The 19,606-nt window shown below is 36.7% G+C and overlaps 1 protein-coding gene across 8 annotated transcripts in view; it reads left to right on the forward strand.

Moving 5' to 3' along the window:
- Positions 1-19,606, forward strand: part of LTBP1 (latent transforming growth factor beta binding protein 1) — a 176,232-nt gene that overhangs the window by 72,106 nt on the left and 84,520 nt on the right. For all 8 annotated transcript variants that reach the window (XM_052684049.1, XM_052684031.1, XM_052684021.1 and 5 more), the window contains 2 exons: positions 8,794-9,018; positions 11,673-11,950. In XM_052684049.1, coding sequence (XP_052540009.1) covers positions 8,794-9,018; positions 11,673-11,950 — 503 coding nt within the window. The remainder of the gene's footprint in view (positions 1-8,793; positions 9,019-11,672; positions 11,951-19,606) is intronic.

A 19,606-nucleotide genomic window follows, 5' to 3' on the forward strand; every position in this document is an offset into this window, starting at 1 on the left:
TTTTTTTTTTTTTACATCCTATTTCTTGCACTGTGTAATAGGTTGTTGGGTTGTTGTTTTTTTTTCTTCTTTTTCCCTCCATGTGTAGGTCAGATGGTCTTTATTTCAGTCATCTAGACAGTGATGGCAGTGATCTTGGAAGGAGGTGATATGGGTCCTGTGAGAGAGTTAACCTTTGGATTAGCATTGAGTGATAGGTGATACACATGGGGACATATCTGCTGGTTGACTTTGTGTGTGCATCTTTATGACAGCACTACCATCAAGCTTTTTTTCCCAAGTTTTTCAGAGTTCTTCATTTAAAACTAAGGAAGACATAAGAATAGTATGCTGAAATTGTCTTGTATAAATTTTGGATTTCTTTCTTGGATTACTCAAAAATGTATGTTTCTCTAAAATATGTTGTTACCTTGTCCTTTATGATCTAAACACACTGCCCAGTTTTCAGTGTCAGGATCTCTTATACTTGCCAGTGTCTTCACTGAAGGGTGACTGGTGCCCCAAAATTTGTACTTATTTATATGTCTTTATAATGAAAAATTGACTTCCAGTGTGATTCAGCTTTCAGACCAACACAACATGAATGTCAGCATCCACATTGGAGGTGTGTGCTGAAATCTTCTTTGCCATCAGTAGAAATTTAAAAATTTTGATAATATAGTGAATTCTAATAAACTCTTAATACAGATGCTTAAAATTGGTCAGTCGAGTAGCTCTCTTACATACATCGACTATTTTAACTACACTGGGAGAAGCTTTTATTAACAACTGAGATTTAGACACATAGCTCTGATTTAAACACCCAACATTAGCGGTGTTTAATCTGCAGGTTGTACTCCATCTCTTGTTATAGTTTGTTTCCGGTTCTTTAGCTGGTTCCTGGTCCATGGCTGGACCTCATGCATCTGAATTCACATAATTTCCAGTAAGTGTGAGGCTCTTTCTGAGGGCTGGGACCCTCATTCCAATGCTGCAGCGCGATGTACAGGTTGCTTCTTGCATTCTTTCAGAACTCTGCTACCTTCCTGGTGTTCCAGACGGGGTGCCAGTCCCTCAGTGTTGGTCACATGGCAAGTTTTGGGGGTCTTTGCTAGAGGGTTCATAAGAGATCCAGGCCAAACATTTCCTTTGAGAACAGCATCTGGAATTAATGAGATTACCGATGTAAATAAATGTGGAAAGAACAAAGGCAACACCTACTCCATTCCGTCTTGCATAGAATCTCAGTACTTTCCATTTACTGTGAAGATAGCATCCCTCCTCCTTTTTCATAAGTAAGCAGTTGTTTTTTTCCAGTGGATACTGACTTGGTATGCGTACTGCACCTTATCTATAGTGAGTTGATGCCATCACTAAATGATGCAAATCATTAGACAGCCTTTCAGCAATTCAAATAAAGTTCAGTTACTTGTGGAGATAATGGTCATCCCAGAGCTGAGCCTGTACTTCTCAGCTGAGTTAAAAAAAAAAAAATTTAAATGAGAAAGTTGCTGTTGGCAGATGTGAACATGTAAAATGCCTGAAGATGTAGGTAACCTGAATTTGTGAGATTTTCTGCCACTTGCTTTCCTTGATAATTGTAATGTAGTGCTGCATCAAGTAACATCACAGATATTCCTCTAATTAGGCCTTAATGTACTGCATGAGTTGTTAAATTGTTGCTGATAGAGGGGCTTGAAAAGAACTGCTATGAATACAATTTCATTTAAAGAGGTGTATCTTCCAAAATCATGAGAACAGCAGTGAAAGTATTAGGAGAACAGCTGCTGTTTCATTTCTGTTTATAATCATGTTATTGCAGATCTGTTAATAACAATTATAATAAACTACTATTGTAGTTCTTGTTTGTGGATCTATGTATTCAACAGACATATTGCAAGGAAAATAGATTTTGTCTATGACAAAACACAAAGTTTATTTAGAAGAATTATGTAATAGCAACTTCAAAATGGCCATCTTGGTGATCTGGGGCTGAGAGAGAGCGTATCTGTAAGGTTTTTATTTTCTAATGTAACCATTCAGCAGATTGAAAATAACTAGACACAGGCATCATGATAGTTGTTGAGCTTCCTTAGTGCAATGTATTTTTACTTTTATTTTTTCTTTTTAAATATATACATATGTACAATACGTATGGCATTTTTCATGGAGTAGAGAGTTGCAAAAAGAGAACGCTGTCAGGGAGTTTATTTTATATGTTGACTGGAAGAATCCTTTTAGAGCAAGAGTAATTCCCTAGGATCCTTGACCAGCATGTTTTAAAGTGTAAAATCATGCCTGCTCAGCCAGCTTTAGTGACTGCTACTTGCTCCTAGTAATTCAGCCAGCTTCAGTCATGAGACTGAATTGAAGATGAGAACAGTGATTTGAATCCAAATCTCGAAGATCTCTAGACTCTGGAATATTTTAAGGGCAGCGAGCTGTACCAGTCTTCCTAATCAAAAAATGTGGTTGCAATTAGATCAAAGGGAAGTAAAGTGTTATTGTTACTCAAGTGTGATTCATTCTCTTGCTCAGAAATTCCCTACTAGTTGAGTACATCCATTGACTGTGAAGTTGACTTACATCTTTAATTTACAATCTTGAAATGGCATGTGTACTTAGTAATAAGCTAATTAAATGACCCTGATAATTAGCTTAGCAATAATGTTATTCATGTTATTTTATTGAGAGGTGGAGGTGTTAATAAAAGTGAATAAATACGGTTCCCAACTATGCCATAATTCTGCTTATCTACTTGTTTTTAGAGTTATTGTAATGATGGGAATGAAAAAGTATGGTTTTGCCTACTGAAAATAACATCTGCAGAAAGAATTGTGTTTTGGAAATGTTAAACTTTGTTAAACTTCAGGACTGTTCTTTGTGGCTAACATGATTTTCATTCTGAGTCCTTTTCTTTTTTTTTTTTTTTTTAATTAAAACATGCGAAGCTTGTTTTTTTTTGCAATAATTTGGTTTTCTTGTCTGGATAAACTACAGAACTTACAATCCCATTCCCAGCTGGGACTATGCTACTTTCTGAAACATCCTGTGGTAGTAATAGTTTGAAAATGTAAGATAGATAATTCTAACAAAGTTAATTTGTGATAACTGAGAAAACAGTTTAATAACTGGATATTTTTGTTCAAACTGTGAAGTTTGAAGTAGGTTGCCATGTGAGATTGTCCCTCCAGTGCTGTATATCTTTTTCCAAGATTTTTCCAAGAGGAAACATTTGAAGTGTTCCTTTATCACATTCAACCCTTCGGTTCTATATTTGTTATTGCATTGCAGCATTTGGATTCAAAATGTATTTGATAAGGTCCTTATTAGGGTTGTTATGCATCTGCTAATAAACAATGTGAAGGTGATGGTACAAAGGAGCACATTCAGTGTAGACCACATAAAGAAGCGTGCTATCTGGAGTGATGTGACATAGGGTCTGTTTCAACTTGTAAACATGTACTGGGAGAGAGATACAAGAACTAAAATGTGATTTTTAAAATGCAGTAGTCACTTCAGTATGTGTACCTTTTTAAGTATCTTATTTTATGAAAAACTTGAAGCTCAGGATTTCATATGTAAAGGAGCATTAGGTAGCCGTTTGGAATGTACTGTGTTGACAATTACAAATATAGGAGCTCAGAATAAGGAGAAATCAAATCCTAGGAGTATATAAAATAGATGTTAGTGTTTTTATTCACAATTGGTGTCCAGGAAGTCTGATAAAATCAGCCTCTGATAATGAAGTACTTCAGCAGGAACATTCTTGGAAGTACACTCTTTATCTATTCTATTTTGCTGTCCCCTGTTCCTATCAGTTTACATCTTGTCATAGTATATGTTTAAATTCATATAGTTTCAGGGCAATCTGCATTTGGGTAAGCTTACTTAAATCTAATTACACTAGTAATTAACTAATTCATTATTATTTTTTTTTACTACAGAGATTTCTATATGTCCTGTTCTCTCTAACGTTTTCATAAATTACTTGAATACAGGATTAAAATGTATACTAAATTAGTTTGCAGATAACACTTAATTGGTAAGAACTGTTGACTCCCTCGATAGCAGAGAGACCTTGCAGAAAGATCTTTACAAATTGGAGGACTGGGCAACCATCACTCACTTGATGTTTCAAGAGCTGGATCCTGCACATTTGACAGGTCAACCCTGGATATATGTGCACACTGAGACGAGGCTGAAGGGCAGCCCTGTGAAAAAGGATCTGGGGAGTCATGTTTGGCAACAAGTTTAATATGAGCCAGCAGTGTGCCATGTCAAACCAAGGGGGCCAACTGTACCTTGGGGTGCCCCAGGTCCAGCACTGCCACCAGCTGAGGGAGAGGGGTAGTCCTGCTCTGCTCTGTGTGACCTCACCTCCAGCACTGGCTGTGGGTTGGGTGCCACGGCATGAAAAGGACATGAACCTATTAGCAGGTGTCCAAAGGAAGGCTACACAGATGGTAAAGGTCTGGAGGAGAAGAATCACAGCATTACAAGAACATCATTCTATAGGACTACGCTTCCATGCATACAATCCCTTCTTTCATATGAAGAATGAGTTGGAAGATCTGTGCCAGTTTTTGCATTTTCTGTATGCTTAATAACATGGAAGAAAGATGCACAAACTGCCTTGGGATTTAGAATAACTGTGTAGTACTCAGACAAAATCAACTAATTCATGGAAATACTGTGATCTAGTGAGCAGTATTGAGGTTCTTGGAGAGCCTGTTGATGTACTTGAATCATGCTTATGCTGGAATAGCTGATAGCGAATAAGTCAGAAAGGCAAACAGTGATGAGGGGAAGTGTGAGATAAACTCGTCTGTTCCCTGAGGTGCATATGAAAAGTGATTTGGAAAGCTAGATGAGGAACATTTCAAAAGTCATCTTAATTTTCTTCAACACTTTGGCTGTAGGAAGAGAGTTTACGTACATCCTCAGGGTTCATTTTTGTAAGTATAGGCTGTTTTCTAAGGATTACAAGGATTTAAGTTCTTGGAATTTGTTTTGCTACACATCATTATGATTAAACAAAAACATTCAGTCTTGATTAAATTAGTTTTTTTGGAGCTGTTCAAGGTCGTCTAAGTATCTTGAAAACAAATTAGGTGATATTGTTACAGTCCAATCCATAGCCAGGGTAACTTTTTCAGGACTTGTGTTGTAAAGTTCCTTTTTTTCTCTGAATCCTGCCTTTTTAGACTCCCTATGAAGGCATCTGAAACATCACACCTCTGCCAGATCAGACTAATCAAGGTCTTTGATGCTAGCAAAATCAAAGCTTGTAATTACCAGTTTCTTGCTCAAGAATGAGGAAAAAAACTTAGTGTTTCTAGATGCTTAAACAAGTCTTCATGTATCTGAAGGATGAATATTTGTTTGTGTTAACAAACTGTTAAATCTGTTCAATTGTATGTTGGCAGTTCCTTAATATACCATTAAGAGATTCGATTTACTAGTCATCACTTGTATAAAGTGAAGAATTTGTTGCTTTTCTTAGGTCTGTTAATCCTTTATTTTGTTTGTAAGATACTCACATGTGAACAGACATTTCATGTCATCTTGTGCAGGTCTGTCTGTGTTTTTATCAGACTCTGAGCAGCTAGAGGATTTCACACCATTACAAATGTTTTTATTTCCTTCTTTCTCCCCTTTCAGAGGAAATGAGGAGGAGCCCAGTGAGAATCGGGCTCCAATGGATCCTTTGTCTGAATGGAAGTTATGAATGTATGTGCAAAACCAGCATCTTTTAACTGTCTCTCCCAGTGCCTGGGTCTGGGTTTTGTCAGAGTGGTTTTGTCAGAATGTCCCCTATGCCTGCTGGCAGCTTTCAGCCTTTCTGTTTGTTAAAGTTCTTTAACCTCAATGACAAAATAAAACACAGAAAAAACTCTCATCAGAAGTTGAGCTGTTCAAACATCCACTGGCATTGTATCCTGTTTCTGCCCTAAGTGGTCCTTTCCCCAGGGCTCCTTGCTCTTAGTTAACCTGTTATTCCCAAAACATTGTCAAAGAAAAGTGGCATTTACTTCCTCCACCTTTTTGGAGGCCTACTTCCTTTCAGCTCACTTTTCCTGAGTGGTCTGTGTGTAATCCTAGATCTGATATAATTAGTTGCTTGTGATTTCCAACACTGGTGTCACAATCTTAGCCCTTTCCCTGTCCGTAAACTACCTGAGGAAGCACCAGAAGTAGCATATGTGGGCCTACTATGCCTATTTAAAATTGCCAAATATGTTAGTTCAATGTTCATCGTTTTCTTCTTTTTTTGACAAAGTTCTCTATTACTCATAAAGTTTGCCATTTGAGATTATCTAATTTAGCCCAAACATGCATCCTATTGGTTCTTACATGGCTGAATAGGAATCAGAATTGTATAGTTCCATATTTATTTATTTTTATTACAGAATTTCATGTTTTCAGAATATATGTAATGTAGGCTCATTTAAAGTTCGTTCTTCATGCACTAGGCCAGACACTCAAAAGATGGAAATTGATACATTCTTCACTATTAATTTTTAGACTTGTTTTTTAAGAAGTTTGTTTGCATTAATTGCACAAGTTACTCATGTGAATAATCACTGCAAATCACAATGGAGAGAGAGCAAGAAGTCCTATTCTGTTGTTATCTTCCTGTCTGGAATGTTTAGCACAACTCTTTGAAGCAGAACTTTTGGTCTGCTTTCAGAAGAGGAGTGTCTGGTCAGGGAGGGTTACCCAGTGATGCTGCCTTCCCAAAACCAGCTGCTTTATGGGAACAGGGGCTCGGAAGAAATTGATTGGCTTTGGTGAAAATACTGAGAATGTCTGTATTATTTAAAGGTTGTTTTTTGCTCGTTTCCTTGTCGTCTTGGGGCCAGGGAGAGCAGAAGGAAAGTTGATGGGTTAGGCTTTTTAATGCCTTCCTCAGTGAGACCTTTTGGTTCATGTTACTCCTCTCAAACACCTGACTGCTATCACCTGATACTGCTTAAGGCTGTGTTATTGTGTGATGTGTTCTCAGCCTTGCTTAAGCAGATCTTTGCAAGCATCTGAGAGTCGTTGTGTGTTGTTGCTGTTAAGGTAAACCGACTCACTTGGCCAGTACATAAAGAATTGGTGTGAGAGAATGATCTTGCTTTCATTACTACTGGGATCAAATTGCCTTTCATTTTGTTCTGAAGTATGGTCTTTTCTGCAAGGATGTCTTTTGTATGCTTGGATGAAGTCACAACAGCTTTCTAATGACCGAAAAATCGAGGCCTGTCATGGAGAAGGCTAGACTGCCTTTTGAAGGCATCTTAGCATCTTGCTGCTGATTTGCAGTCCTATGGCTTGAAGTACTTTTGGTCAGTACCAGTACTGGAAAATTGGGATAAGGCAATAAAAATATTAAATAAACACTTGCAGAATAGGGCAGAAAAAAACAGTTTTAGTTGTTTATGTTTGTGTACTGACCCATCTTGGTGATGAGGTGAGCACATCCCACATCCTGTCAATGCTATGATGCTCTGCTCCAGGGCAGCCTAGTTGCTGTGTTTCTGTAGCACTTCTGGGCCAAGTGAATTACACAGCTGCTCAATGTCCTGTTTGCCTTCTTGTGACACACAACATATGAATTCTTTTTCCAGTACTGCTATTAGTATTAATAATGGCAACAAGCTGTGGAGGTCTAGAGATGATACCCCTTGGGCCAACAAGCTCCAGGTTCCTAATGATCTTATCTACAGTTCTACATTTTCATTGTAATTCAATATAAACTGAGCCATAGCAATCCAAGAAAATTACTTGCAGAATTGCTGCAAGTCTAGATTTTTTTCTTAAATTATTCATTCAGCCAGAGTCTTATCTTAAAACAGATAACAAATGGATACACTTGTTATTTTTCCAGAAATCTCAAACTTTTGAAAAAAATGACCTTAGATTGCCTTGTACAAAATTACAGTATTAATCTTGTTTTTATATCATTTAATTCTTGAAAATGTTGACAGCCTGTTAGATTGTCATGATTATAAAGACCTATACCACATTTTTAGAATGTACTGAGCTGTTTGTATGTAAGTTAAGAAACATTTTTCATTTGATGTTGTTTTTTTTTAATGTTTTGTCTGATCGTTTACATTGCTGTAAATGTGCAAATGCTAACTGGCACAGGGGTAATATGCCTTCTCTTTATATTAGAATTTCAGCATTTTAATGACTTGGAAATTTGTCTCTGAAATTATTTTAATAGAATTTACACTTTTATAACACGTCTGTACATCAACATCATCAACAAGTCTGTACAAATTATTTTATCTGAGAGAGAAATGTCAAGCAAAAACATGGGCACTCAGTAAGACGTGGTTTTCCTGAAAGTAGCTGAGGTTTACAGTGAAAAGTTTTCCTCAGTAAAGTTTACTCTCCATCGAAGTTTTTCCATTGTCTTTCAGAGAAGGTTAGGAGGCCCAAGGTAATAGAAATGGAAGGCTGACTGAATAGAAATACCTGTACAATAAAGGTGCAGCCAGGCACAGTATTCCTTTAGAGTGTTGCTTAAAAGCATAATGAAATAGTGGTACCTCTAAAAGAAGAATGTTCTTGCTGTGTTTCTCATGAAAAGAAGATGTGGACCAGGCAGAGGGTGCAGAAGGAGGGGAAGGAAAGTTGCTCTTCCACGAGGCAATCAAAGTGTGTCAGATGGATAGTCGTTCCTCAACTGTCAGATGAATAAAGGTCTCAGCCTTTTTCCTTTCCTCTTTGACTGTCGTGTGACATGTAGTCAGATAATACTGATTGTAATTACAGTTAAAGTCATTAACAAGACTTTTCTTTCTGCTTTTGTTTCAGTTATTTGCCATCTTCCCTGCATGAATGGAGGCCAGTGCAGTTCTAGAGATAAATGCCAGTGCCCTCCTAATTACACCGGCAAACTTTGTCAGATCCCCGTGCAGAATGGCAATACTCCAAAACTGTACCATCACCCACAACAAATGAATAAGGCTGTAGGATCACAAATTATTCACTCAACTCATACTTTACCACTGACAATGTCTGGACAGCAAGGTGTAAAAGGTAATTTATTTTATTGATATAATTGTTTTTTTCATTTGGAATTGATTTTATTTACTTATCAGGATTGAAAAAAAAATCTAACATTAAACTAACTATGCAATCTATGTTTATCTTTGTTATATCAATTGGCAGAGTCCTGGAAGTTAATTAAATAGTCAGTTTTATAAAGTAGGGAGTCCATGATATCATTCAATTAAACAGAACTGTCTTTCCAGATAGTATAACCAATGTCAAAGGAACAAAAGAAAAAAAGAAAAAAGGTTTTTCTACTACTACATAAATGCTGTAAAGAAGGTGGTGGAAATGGTTTCCAGTGACATGTTCAAGTATTAGTCCCTAAAGCTCTCCGGAGTGTTTCTCACTTGAAATGGTGTATGGTGGTGTGGGGAAGGACAGAAACACATTTAGGAGCACAGAAATTTATTTCTGTGGCTATTTAACTCCAGATCAGATTATTGTAGACAAAATGTTGAAACATAAAAGTACTCTTTAAAATTTTCAGATTTAGAGTGCCTGTCTTAAAAACACAAAATAGATCTCTCATTGCTTAGGAGTCTAACCTCTTAAATATTTACCTGTCCCTCAATTCCACATTAGAACCATCAACAGTTAAAAATGTTTGCTTCCCTTTTGCATTCCTAAATGAGGATGTTGTAGGGAGGAATGGCTAATTTTGTTCAAGAAAAGTGCAAAACATTTCATCCTGAAATGGCTAATAGAAATCAAAATTAATCAGCAGATCTGTGCAGCAGTTCAAAACCTGGAGAGGAGATCTGTGATAACGCTGCTTGGGAATCATTGAATGGTTTGGGTTGGAGGGGACCTTTAAGATCATGTAGTTCCAACCCCCTTCTACAGGCAGGGACACCTCCCTTTAAACCAGGCTGCTCACAACCCCATCCAACCTGGCCTTGAGAAAATCTCCAGGGTGGGGGCATCTACAACCTCTCACGGTTCCAGTGTCTCATCATTCTCACAGTAAAGAATTTCTTCCTAATATCTAGTCTAAATCTACTCTCTTCCACTTTAAAACCCGGCAGATATGCCAGGCAGAAAAGCTAGTGGAAGAGATCCCTTTCATACATAAAACAGTTATGATTTGGAATACAGATAATGATTTAGTATTAGTTATGTTCTTATCACAGGTAAAGTATTCTCACTTGAATCACCCTTCAAAAGCCATCTTCCCTAGTAGAATTAGAAAGGCTTCACTACTTCTCCTTCTGAATCTTCATGCATTTACCTGAAATAGATCTCACTTAGCTTAAATTTTGATTTAGGTTGTTTTCTGCTACAAGCAAGGTTTGAAAAGCCAGTAAGATCCTGAAGCCATATTTTCCTGACTTAATACTACCTTCTTATTGGTGTTGCTCTTGGGAATATTCTGAAGGTTTTCCTAAATGAAACAATGCAGAACAAAGTAGACATAAATTTGGGGATATTTCTTTTTTGTTCCTTTTTTTTGGTTTATTGGCTTTGTTTGTTTGTTTTCCCTAAGAATAGCTATGAGAGACCAGTTAATACTGAAAATATGCCTGGCAAAATCAAAATAATGTGAAAAGAAGAAATTCTACAAAATAATATTATTACAAAGCAGCTAAGATAAATGAAGTATGCTTTCCAAGAAATGAAGCTGTGAGAGTGAAATTTGTGAGATGTAAAAATATCCAGATGAGTTTAAAAGAGCAAGGAGGAAATTCAAAAGACTCACCAATCCAGTATGCATTTTAGAGGAAGTAATGTCATGACATTTGTCTATTGTCGAAGCAATCTGATGTTTAGTTATTGACTGGCCTCAATTTGGTCTATGCAGTACTTGCTGACCAGAGAGCTCTAACCAGACACAGTAAATGTTAACTTTGTTATTCAACTTACTAACAGTAAAACTTCTTACATACTTCTTTCCCTTATCCTCTCACAACTACTCAACTGAGTTGAATGTTTTAAGAACGTTTTTGTTTCAATGAAAAGAGGCTTGAGGCTCATAAACAGACCAGTGCACACTAAATGTTCAGTGGTTCTCAATCTATAACTAGAATTAAAACTACAACCATGTAATACATACATATATATATCTGAAAAACATTACCTCCCTCTTTACCTGCCAAATCCTGGATTCAAAGTTTAGTGATGGGAGTGGTGGTTTTAGATGATTGAGATGCTGGCAGCTATTGCAGGGGCAAACTCCAGACTTGGCAGGTATATAAAGGTGAAGAAATGAAATCCGAAGCGTTTTCTGTGTTCCAGAGAAAGATCATAGATCTGAAAAAGACAATAAAACTTACTATGTATCCAAAAATAACCTGGTAGAATTTGAATTTTGGAACTTTGAATGAGATTCTTTCTACGCATTATGACCACAAATCTTAATCTTGCACCAGTCAGTTTGACATCCATGTTTATGTAGCAGTCTTTACAGTCCTATAATGTCTTTCTTTTCTCCGTGAAGTTTTTGTTTTCTTGCTTTGTAAATCAGACTGTCTGCATTCATTCACCCTTCCTTCTAATCCCAAAGTTTGAGGGTTGTCTACATTTTTGTCTCGTTAAATCAATTCATCCAAATTCTGAAAGAGATGTCTTAGAGGTGCCTGGGATCTATTTTATGTATGTATTTTGCTACTAACTTTTCTGTGTTTTTCTTTCAATTATTTCAGTGAAGTTCCCTCCTAACATAGTGAATATCCATGTGAAACATCCCCCTGAAGCTTCAGTTCAGATCCATCAAGTTTCAAGAATTGACAGTGCATCAACAGGACAAAAATCGAAAGTACCTCAGCCAGGACATCCACAGGTCTCTTACCAAGGTCTTCCATATCAGAAGACCCAGAAAGGACATGCTACTTACACAAATCAACAACCCATTCCTCATGTGTTTCCTGTTTCAGTTAAAACTCAGCTTGGACGCTGCTTCCAGGAGACTATTGGAACACAGGTAAGAAATATCTGCTTAGGTTTTTGGGACAAATGCCTTTAAAACAACACTATGAAAGACTGAAATAATTCTGCCAGGCTTGATGGGTTCCTGGGTAGTCTGATCTGGGTAGTGACTGGCAACCTCATCCACAACAGGGCAGGGGAGAGGGATTGGAATTAGACAGTATTTAGGGTTTCTTCCAACACAAGCCATTTTGTAATTCTGTATGATTTTTCATCAACTACAGGGATAAGATGCATTTGACCATCCTTTCTCAAAAGAAAATTCTTCTGAGAATAAACTGTAAAATAGTTTAGAAAGTAACATTGTTCTGAAACCTGCTGTTCTTTCAAGAGATATGTTAAGTTTCTGTAGATTTGTATCCCCCATGTTCTGATTTCAAAGTATTTTAGCTGCCTCTTCTCCATTTATGAGCCATTTTTCCAAATAAAATAATGACTCAAGTCATAGCTCTATCTCTTCTGATCAAACGTTTAAAGTTATACCATCTTCCACAGCTTGGACCGTCCTTTGCTTTAATGAGCCCAATTGCATGTGCATCTCAGCGGTCAGAGTTTATCAAGGAGTTGTAGTCTTCCCTTAAATTCCTTTTCAACAACTACCTAGGTTTGTCAGTATTATAGGCTAATGTTTTGACTCCATTTAAATGTGACCATTGAATGGAACAGAGAAATCAGGAAAGCCAACCGAGAGTTTGCTAAATCATTAAAACTTCATTTTAAAGCAGTATGTTCACACATACTATTTCACTCATACTTTTCAAGTAACTGTTCAAAATCATATTTTCTTTCAGACTCTTGAGCAACACAGTATTGTCATATTTATATATTTCCGCATATATGTAGATATATGGATAGCTTGCAAGAATGTTAGTGAGACACCATTACCGACTGCTTATCACCTTGCCAAGGTTGAATTTTTAAGCTGAAATTTTTTTATTCTCATTGTCCACCTTCGGCATTTCTAAAAATCAGGGTTAACTTTGCATATGGAACATTAAATGCTAGTCTTCACTAACTGTTAAATGCTTGATTTGTTATCCACAGTGTTAGTTCATACTGATGAGATCTTTGAGCTTGTCTATTTCAATAACATAAAAGCCTTAACTTGGGAGTCTGATTCTGGCAAGTTGAAGTATGTGTTTAACTGGAAGCTTATGGATTTGACTGAAAGACACTATGCCTATGTAAAAAAGTAAATCAATCCCTATTTCATAAGAATGAGAATTCTAACAAACATGGCATTATCATGTAATATTTTAAAATACTGCAATTAATAATTGAGATAAAATTCCTTCCTCTGAATGTTAAGCTTTGTACCTTTTATTTTTTACCTATTATGCTGGGCAAATTTCACGTCTGTTCTTTCTGGCACGGGCACAAGGGGGATATTTCAAATATTTATCCATATCTAAAACGTGCTCTGTGCAGTACTTGTCTCTCACATTGCGATGGTTTTAAAGGGGGAGGAAAGGGGAAAACTACTCGCATCATCTTCAGGCCTGACTTAGAAACCTATTAAATGCTCAGTCTTGATTTTTTCCATTGGTTTTTGTTTTTTAATACTCCCCTGAAAAACTGTGCCTTTGCAGTGCTCTCAAGAATGGAGACTGCCTCTTAGTTTAGAATAATGTGTTCCCATTTTTTACAGACTTCATTCATATTTAGGTCTCTGTCTTGGACAAGAACGTAGTTAGATTTTTTTGTTATTTAATTTTATAGTTCCATTTATAAATGGAGCTGTAGGGTAGTGTTCTGTAGAACATGTGTTTAAGACCTTGCAGAAAATATAGATTCAAGTGACTTATTCTCCTTTCAGTTTTGAAATTGAAATGTTAAATGCTTTTCCTGTGGTCAGATAGTGAATATTATTTATCTGCGTGTTTTAAATATACCTTTAGCTGGAAAATATGCACAGAGTTATTTATTCTTACATAGGCACATTCTAAAATAACTTGCCTTTTTGTTTGTTTCTTTTTTTAAAAAAAAATATTGGCTTTCCTAAATACAAGTATTCTTTTTATTTGTACAAACAAGCTGCTAAATTTAGTTTTTCTTCATTAATAGCAACATGTTGCAAGATCTTTCGGGAGTTTAGACTAGATAATTCTGGTATCCTTACTTTTTCAACCATTATCAATGTTTAGACATTTTTTTGCAGGGCGGATTGTATAGTTGGCTTGGGAAATGTTTTATTAAATATCCTGAGATCAGAGGTGATTTTATTGTCTATAGAGCAGAATGGAGTGGAAGGATGTGTGTGTGGCCTCCTGCAGGCAAATCAACCAACTTTAAAATAAGGATTAGCTGAACTTAACATTTTTAGCCTGGACCATAAGTATCAGAATCTTTACTGCTTTTTGTGTATGTGTAGCCATTTTATCATTTTATTTTTTTTTTAATATTCCTTTCACTCTCCATCTTCTTTCTTGAATTTTGTTAAAATAACATTTTCTCTTTTTTTCTTTTCCTTTTTTTTTCTTTTTCTCTCTTTTTCTTTTTCTTTTTCTTTTTCTTTTTCTTTTTCTTTTTCTTTTTCTTTTTCTTTTTCTTTTTCTTTTTCTTTTTCTTTTTCTTTTTCTTTTTCTTTTTCTTTTTCTTTTTCTTTTTCTTTTTCTTTTTCTTTTTCTTTTTCTTTTTCTTTTTCTTTTTCTTTTTCATTTTTTTCCCCACAGCCTTCTGTGGAATATTCATTGTCTCTCATTGCATTCTTTCTCACCCCACCTTAGTTAAATTCTTTTAATGTGTCTTATTAAAAAGCAGTAGTCCTGAACAAACTGTAGGCTGGTTGCTGTACTCAAATCCCACAATAGCCAGGGTGTGTTTTCTGCAGTTGAATTCCAACAGAGTGCATACTGTTTAATTTAGCAACTGGAGCCATCCTGAATTGAAGCTTGGAGGACATTATGCCATGGACAGTTGAAGAACCTCATCATATTGTCAAGCATTAGTTCACTCCTTATTCAGAACAGAAATTCTTCTAGACCTCGTATTTGCTCACTTGTCTGTGGTATCACAAGTGACTATAGCCAAAAGCAGTGACCATGAGAAAAGGATACTAAAAGGTTTGTGAAAAGACAGCGGTCTATGTGCTTAGAAGGACAAAAGAGGAGGACAGTAATTGAGAGTGGCTAGATGAAGTTTCCTATTTTAGTTAGAATACATAAAGAAGATTTATGTTTTCATAAATACGTGTTTGTATATGTTCCTTAATTGTGACTGTTTTGTGGATTGACCTCAGCATTGGGAAATAAAATGAAGAGAGTAACTACAGAAGTAATGTTAATATTAGAATTTGGAAAAAAAAATGTCAGAAGTAAATAATCTTCTGAATGGCTTTCAACTAATGTTGATTCACCAATTCTGGCTGCCCCTCTTTTCTCCCATCAGTGCATTTAACAAATAGTTCCCCTCTGGTAGGTGTTACAGTGATTGCTTCAGGAGAACTTGCTACGTTACATGATAGCTTACTATGTTACACCACGTACATCAGTGGTGGTTCATCAACGCTTTCCTGATACCAACAAGATTTTTGCACAGCGTAGCGTAAGCAGGCAGTTAAGGTGCAGACCAGAAAGTGATTGTTGTTGTAAAACAGCAGGGGTCAAACTTGTTCCTGAACTCCTTGTTGTGTGTAAAATGATGTTGAGAAGTTATAGACCTGGAGTTAGAAAACAAATACGACAGGAGCAATAGGATAAAAACGCTACATCAGATGGAGAGCAGTTGAGTTGTGGTCAGCACTGTAAGCTTCTGTTTCTGAAACATGGAGTCATCCTCAAGCACTGATTTGTAAAATTGTATTTAAAAATCAAGTGAATAAGGGTGGTTCAATTTCTTTTTCTTTCTTAGTTCTTCCTCTTCAGCTGCTTTTGACTGTAATTCTAATACATATGCTTTTGTTATGACACAGGATATCTTTCCCAAAATACTTCTACGTTGTCAGCAGTCACCTAATAACAAGTTATGTTAATCTCAAATGCTATTAAATTTGCTTTATGAGTGCTTTGCTTTTAAATTGAGAAAAGAAAGCAGATACCTACTATCTACTGAAATTTATATAAAGAGAAGTTAGCTGATGTTTTCTAACCTTGAGTACACTTTGAGTCTGTTAAAATTTTTCTTGCATTTTTTAATGGTTCCTACATTTCAGTATTTTGGCTGGGGTTTTTTTTGTTTGTTTGTTTGTCTTCTCAGAATTGTTTTGGTCTCTCTTTTGCGTAACTATGAAGAGGAGGGTGTTTTTTGCAAAACAGCTAGGAATTGTAGAAGCTGATTCCAGATTTCTCTAAGGCGAGACTCTTTATGGCTGTTTTTCTTAAATATCTGTTTTACTTAAGGAGACTTTTGGTATAACTTCAAAACAAAATAATTATTTTTTTTTTAATTCTGAAGAAAGACTGATTTTAATATCTTTGCCTGGATGGAAGCAACATTCCAAAATGTCCAGACTAGAAAACCAGCTCTGCCTATATTTGTTCATTCCTCTTCCCTGTCTCTCAGTTGTACTGATGCAGCTGCAGAGAATGTATGGTCTACTCTCTGAAATGGTCACAGAAATCATTTCAGTTAATAATGCTCTCTTCTGACCCTCTTTTTGGGGATTGTATTAAATTCAGATCAACTGCATGCCACAGTTTTCAGGTGACATGTTCTACCCCTTGTTTGTCAGTGGTTTAATGAATGATGCTTTGTGGTCTCCTGCAAAATGCCGTGAAAAGTGTTGTAGAAAAGATCTGCACTTATTATGACCCCATTGAGTAGGGAAGCTGAATTAGAGTTGTTCTGGTATTGTGAGGCAAGGCTTAGTATATTATGATAAAACATTGAAATATCCTATTAAAGAAAACCAAAATGTATCATTTATAGCAGACAAGAGAAGCATCTTTTGATAGTTATACATATGCATTCAGATATGTTTCAAGGGCTGCTTTGTTCTGAACAGCAACAAATGTGTTTGATAAGCAGAAGTCAGTTGATCAGCATTTTTGTGGGATATATTTAAATGAAAATTGTTTCTTTTTCAGTAATGCCTCTTACAGGAAACATTTATCTTGATTTGAGCAACCCCCCCTCCTCTGCTGTTGGAGTTGGTAAAATACAAAATCACACAAGTGATAGGTGACAGCCAGTAAAACTTAGGAACTGTCAGTGCTGTATCAGTGCTGTATCACCATAAATTCTGACTGCAAATCATCAGGCGTTTACTTAACTTGGTTGACATGAGGACACACAGTGACCATGTACTGAACTTAGAGAGCACGCACACACTTTTTAGGAGCAGAACTTAGATCACTGCTGAGTAGCAAAGTATGTTGATTGTTTTTAGTGAGTGACCTAATCTTATCTGTCCCTACTGTATGCAGGATGTTCATAGCACATGTAGTCTGGAGGTGATGACAGTAGTAATATGCCAACTGAAGTTATTCACTCAGCCATAAGAATACCCCTCATGAACTTCAGATTTAATAAAATGTTTGCTTTGCAGGTAAATTTCAGAGGTTTTTTTTATTTTTTGACAACTGTATGAAATAAACTTCTGTATTTGTATTCTTAAGGCAAGAAAAAAATGATGGAAGTAAAATTTTCTGCTCCATTTTGGTGCTTTTTCTCCTAAAGCGCTTCTAAAGTACTTTTTTTTCTTTAGAATAGTCTTAAAAATACCATCTCATAAAATAAAATAACTGTCTGGAATTCCTTGAAGCTCATGGTTTGGCTTCTGAAGTTTTTAAACAAATAGGCTGTCAGAAATCAGTGTGGATTCATTTGCAGGATTGATGCTTCATTCACAATGGATTTTTTGCAAAATCAATACCCCAAAGTATCAGGAGATTAAAAGATGTATCCAGATACCAGAAACACCAAACATTGTTCTAATTACTCGAATAAAAGAAAGCTGGGTGATTTTTGCTTGCCTAAGAAGAATGTTCTAGTTAAGCCAAAGCAAATTCTTTACCAGTTCTTTTAGAAAGTCTGGAAGCATTTAAGTTCTCTCCTCTGCTTTTGAGACAATGGCTGCTAGTGTGCCAGTGCTACAGCGGATAATGCTCTTCATTTGTATCAACCTGTCACTCAGCTTATGGTCAGTACGCTAATTAAGTGTGTTTGTAAATTGTTTCAGTAATAGGGTTTATTGAGTTTGGGGTTTCCCACTCTTTTTGTAATACCTATAGGAAAAAAAAAAGGGGGAGAAAGAAGTAACAATCCAAGGTCTGTGCCTGTTGAATAGTTTACAGAAAGTTAAACAGTGTATCCATTCTCTTTTGCTATTGTGGTATGTGAAATGCGGTCTTTGGAGCTGAATCCCAGAGTCATTAGCTATTAACTCGGGCAAAGCACCTATCGATTTCAATCATAGTTAATCATGTGACACTCCTTTATTTATGCCTGTATTGTGGTTTTAACTAATAGCTCGTGACAGGGATTTGTAGATGGGTCACGCAGGAGTGAGAGTCTCAGGAAACCTTCTGGTCCTTTATCAGAGCCCTTTGCGACTGTCCTGACACTAATTGCTGGACTGGGCTCCCTACTGCACTTCAACAGGAGCTGAATACATTCCTCCTACTGCCTTAGCGGGGGGATTTCGAGGATGTAATCCTTCCTTTTCCCAAGCATTGGAAAAGATATTAGTAGTGGTGCACAACTCAAGTACTGTTAGCACCGCGGAGGTGGGACAGACGCTGGACAAGGGAACAAAGAGGTGATGTGGCTTGGGGTTGCCTTTGTGCACCAGCACAGGGTCAGCCAGAATTCCAGTCGAACAGCGGGAATATTTGGTACTTCCTCCGGTTATATAAAATATTGGCATAGAAGCCCAGGCACGCATGGAGAAAATATGTGGACTCGAAACAATACTTTCAGTGTCTGTGAGTGCTTTACCCTGGAAGAACTTTGTTTTATAGCAGTACCATGTGTGCTTCATAGTGCTGCTACTGCTGAGCCCCTTTCAGCACAGTTTAAGCTCTTTTATACCAATCCTTCATGTCTTTTTTACCTTCTGAGCCAATAGGAATCATGTCAAAACCATAACCTTGTGACAGATGTATCATTCATGAAAATCTGTTCTCTCTCTGTGAGGAGTTTTCCAGAAGCCCTCAGGAATAAGGCTGGATTAGTTTAAAATATGTATGGAGGATGGATAGAAAGTTGTAAACCTAAGCATAGAAAATGGCGTCACCTTCATGCATAATACAAGCTATGTGCACGTGTTTAGCTTCATCGCTTATTTTAGTCCTGTGCTTATGTGTTGGAGTTGTATTGAATAGTGAGACAAACTAAAAATAGGCATGGATTCTCCCAAGTGACTTTTCCAGTCACTTGTGACTCAGAGACTGGAATAGACTTTCTGAAGAACTAATGAGTTCTTCTCAGTGGTAGGAAGCGGATAAGATTTTTGACGAGGAGAGAAATTACCTAAAAGTTCTTGAGACCTCTAGAAACAGAGCTTCAATTCAGTAATGCTTAGGGCCTGAGAAAGGGAGGAACATCGTAAGAAATTGTTACTGGCTCGGAAACAACTTGTGCGGTGCCATGAGTATTGAGAGTGTCTGAAGTGCTGTTAGAGTTACCAGAGAAATTAGGGTTTATTAGCCGTAGAAGAATGCGCTGTTTCTGCTTGGCTTAGTACTTTACAGAGCAATCATTTTTTCTGATA

The sequence above is a fragment of the Tympanuchus pallidicinctus genome, unplaced genomic scaffold (assembly GCF_026119805.1).
Source record: "Tympanuchus pallidicinctus isolate F22 unplaced genomic scaffold, pur_lepc_1.0 scaffold1, whole genome shotgun sequence".
NCBI classification, from domain to species: Eukaryota; Metazoa; Chordata; class Aves; order Galliformes; family Phasianidae; genus Tympanuchus; species Tympanuchus pallidicinctus.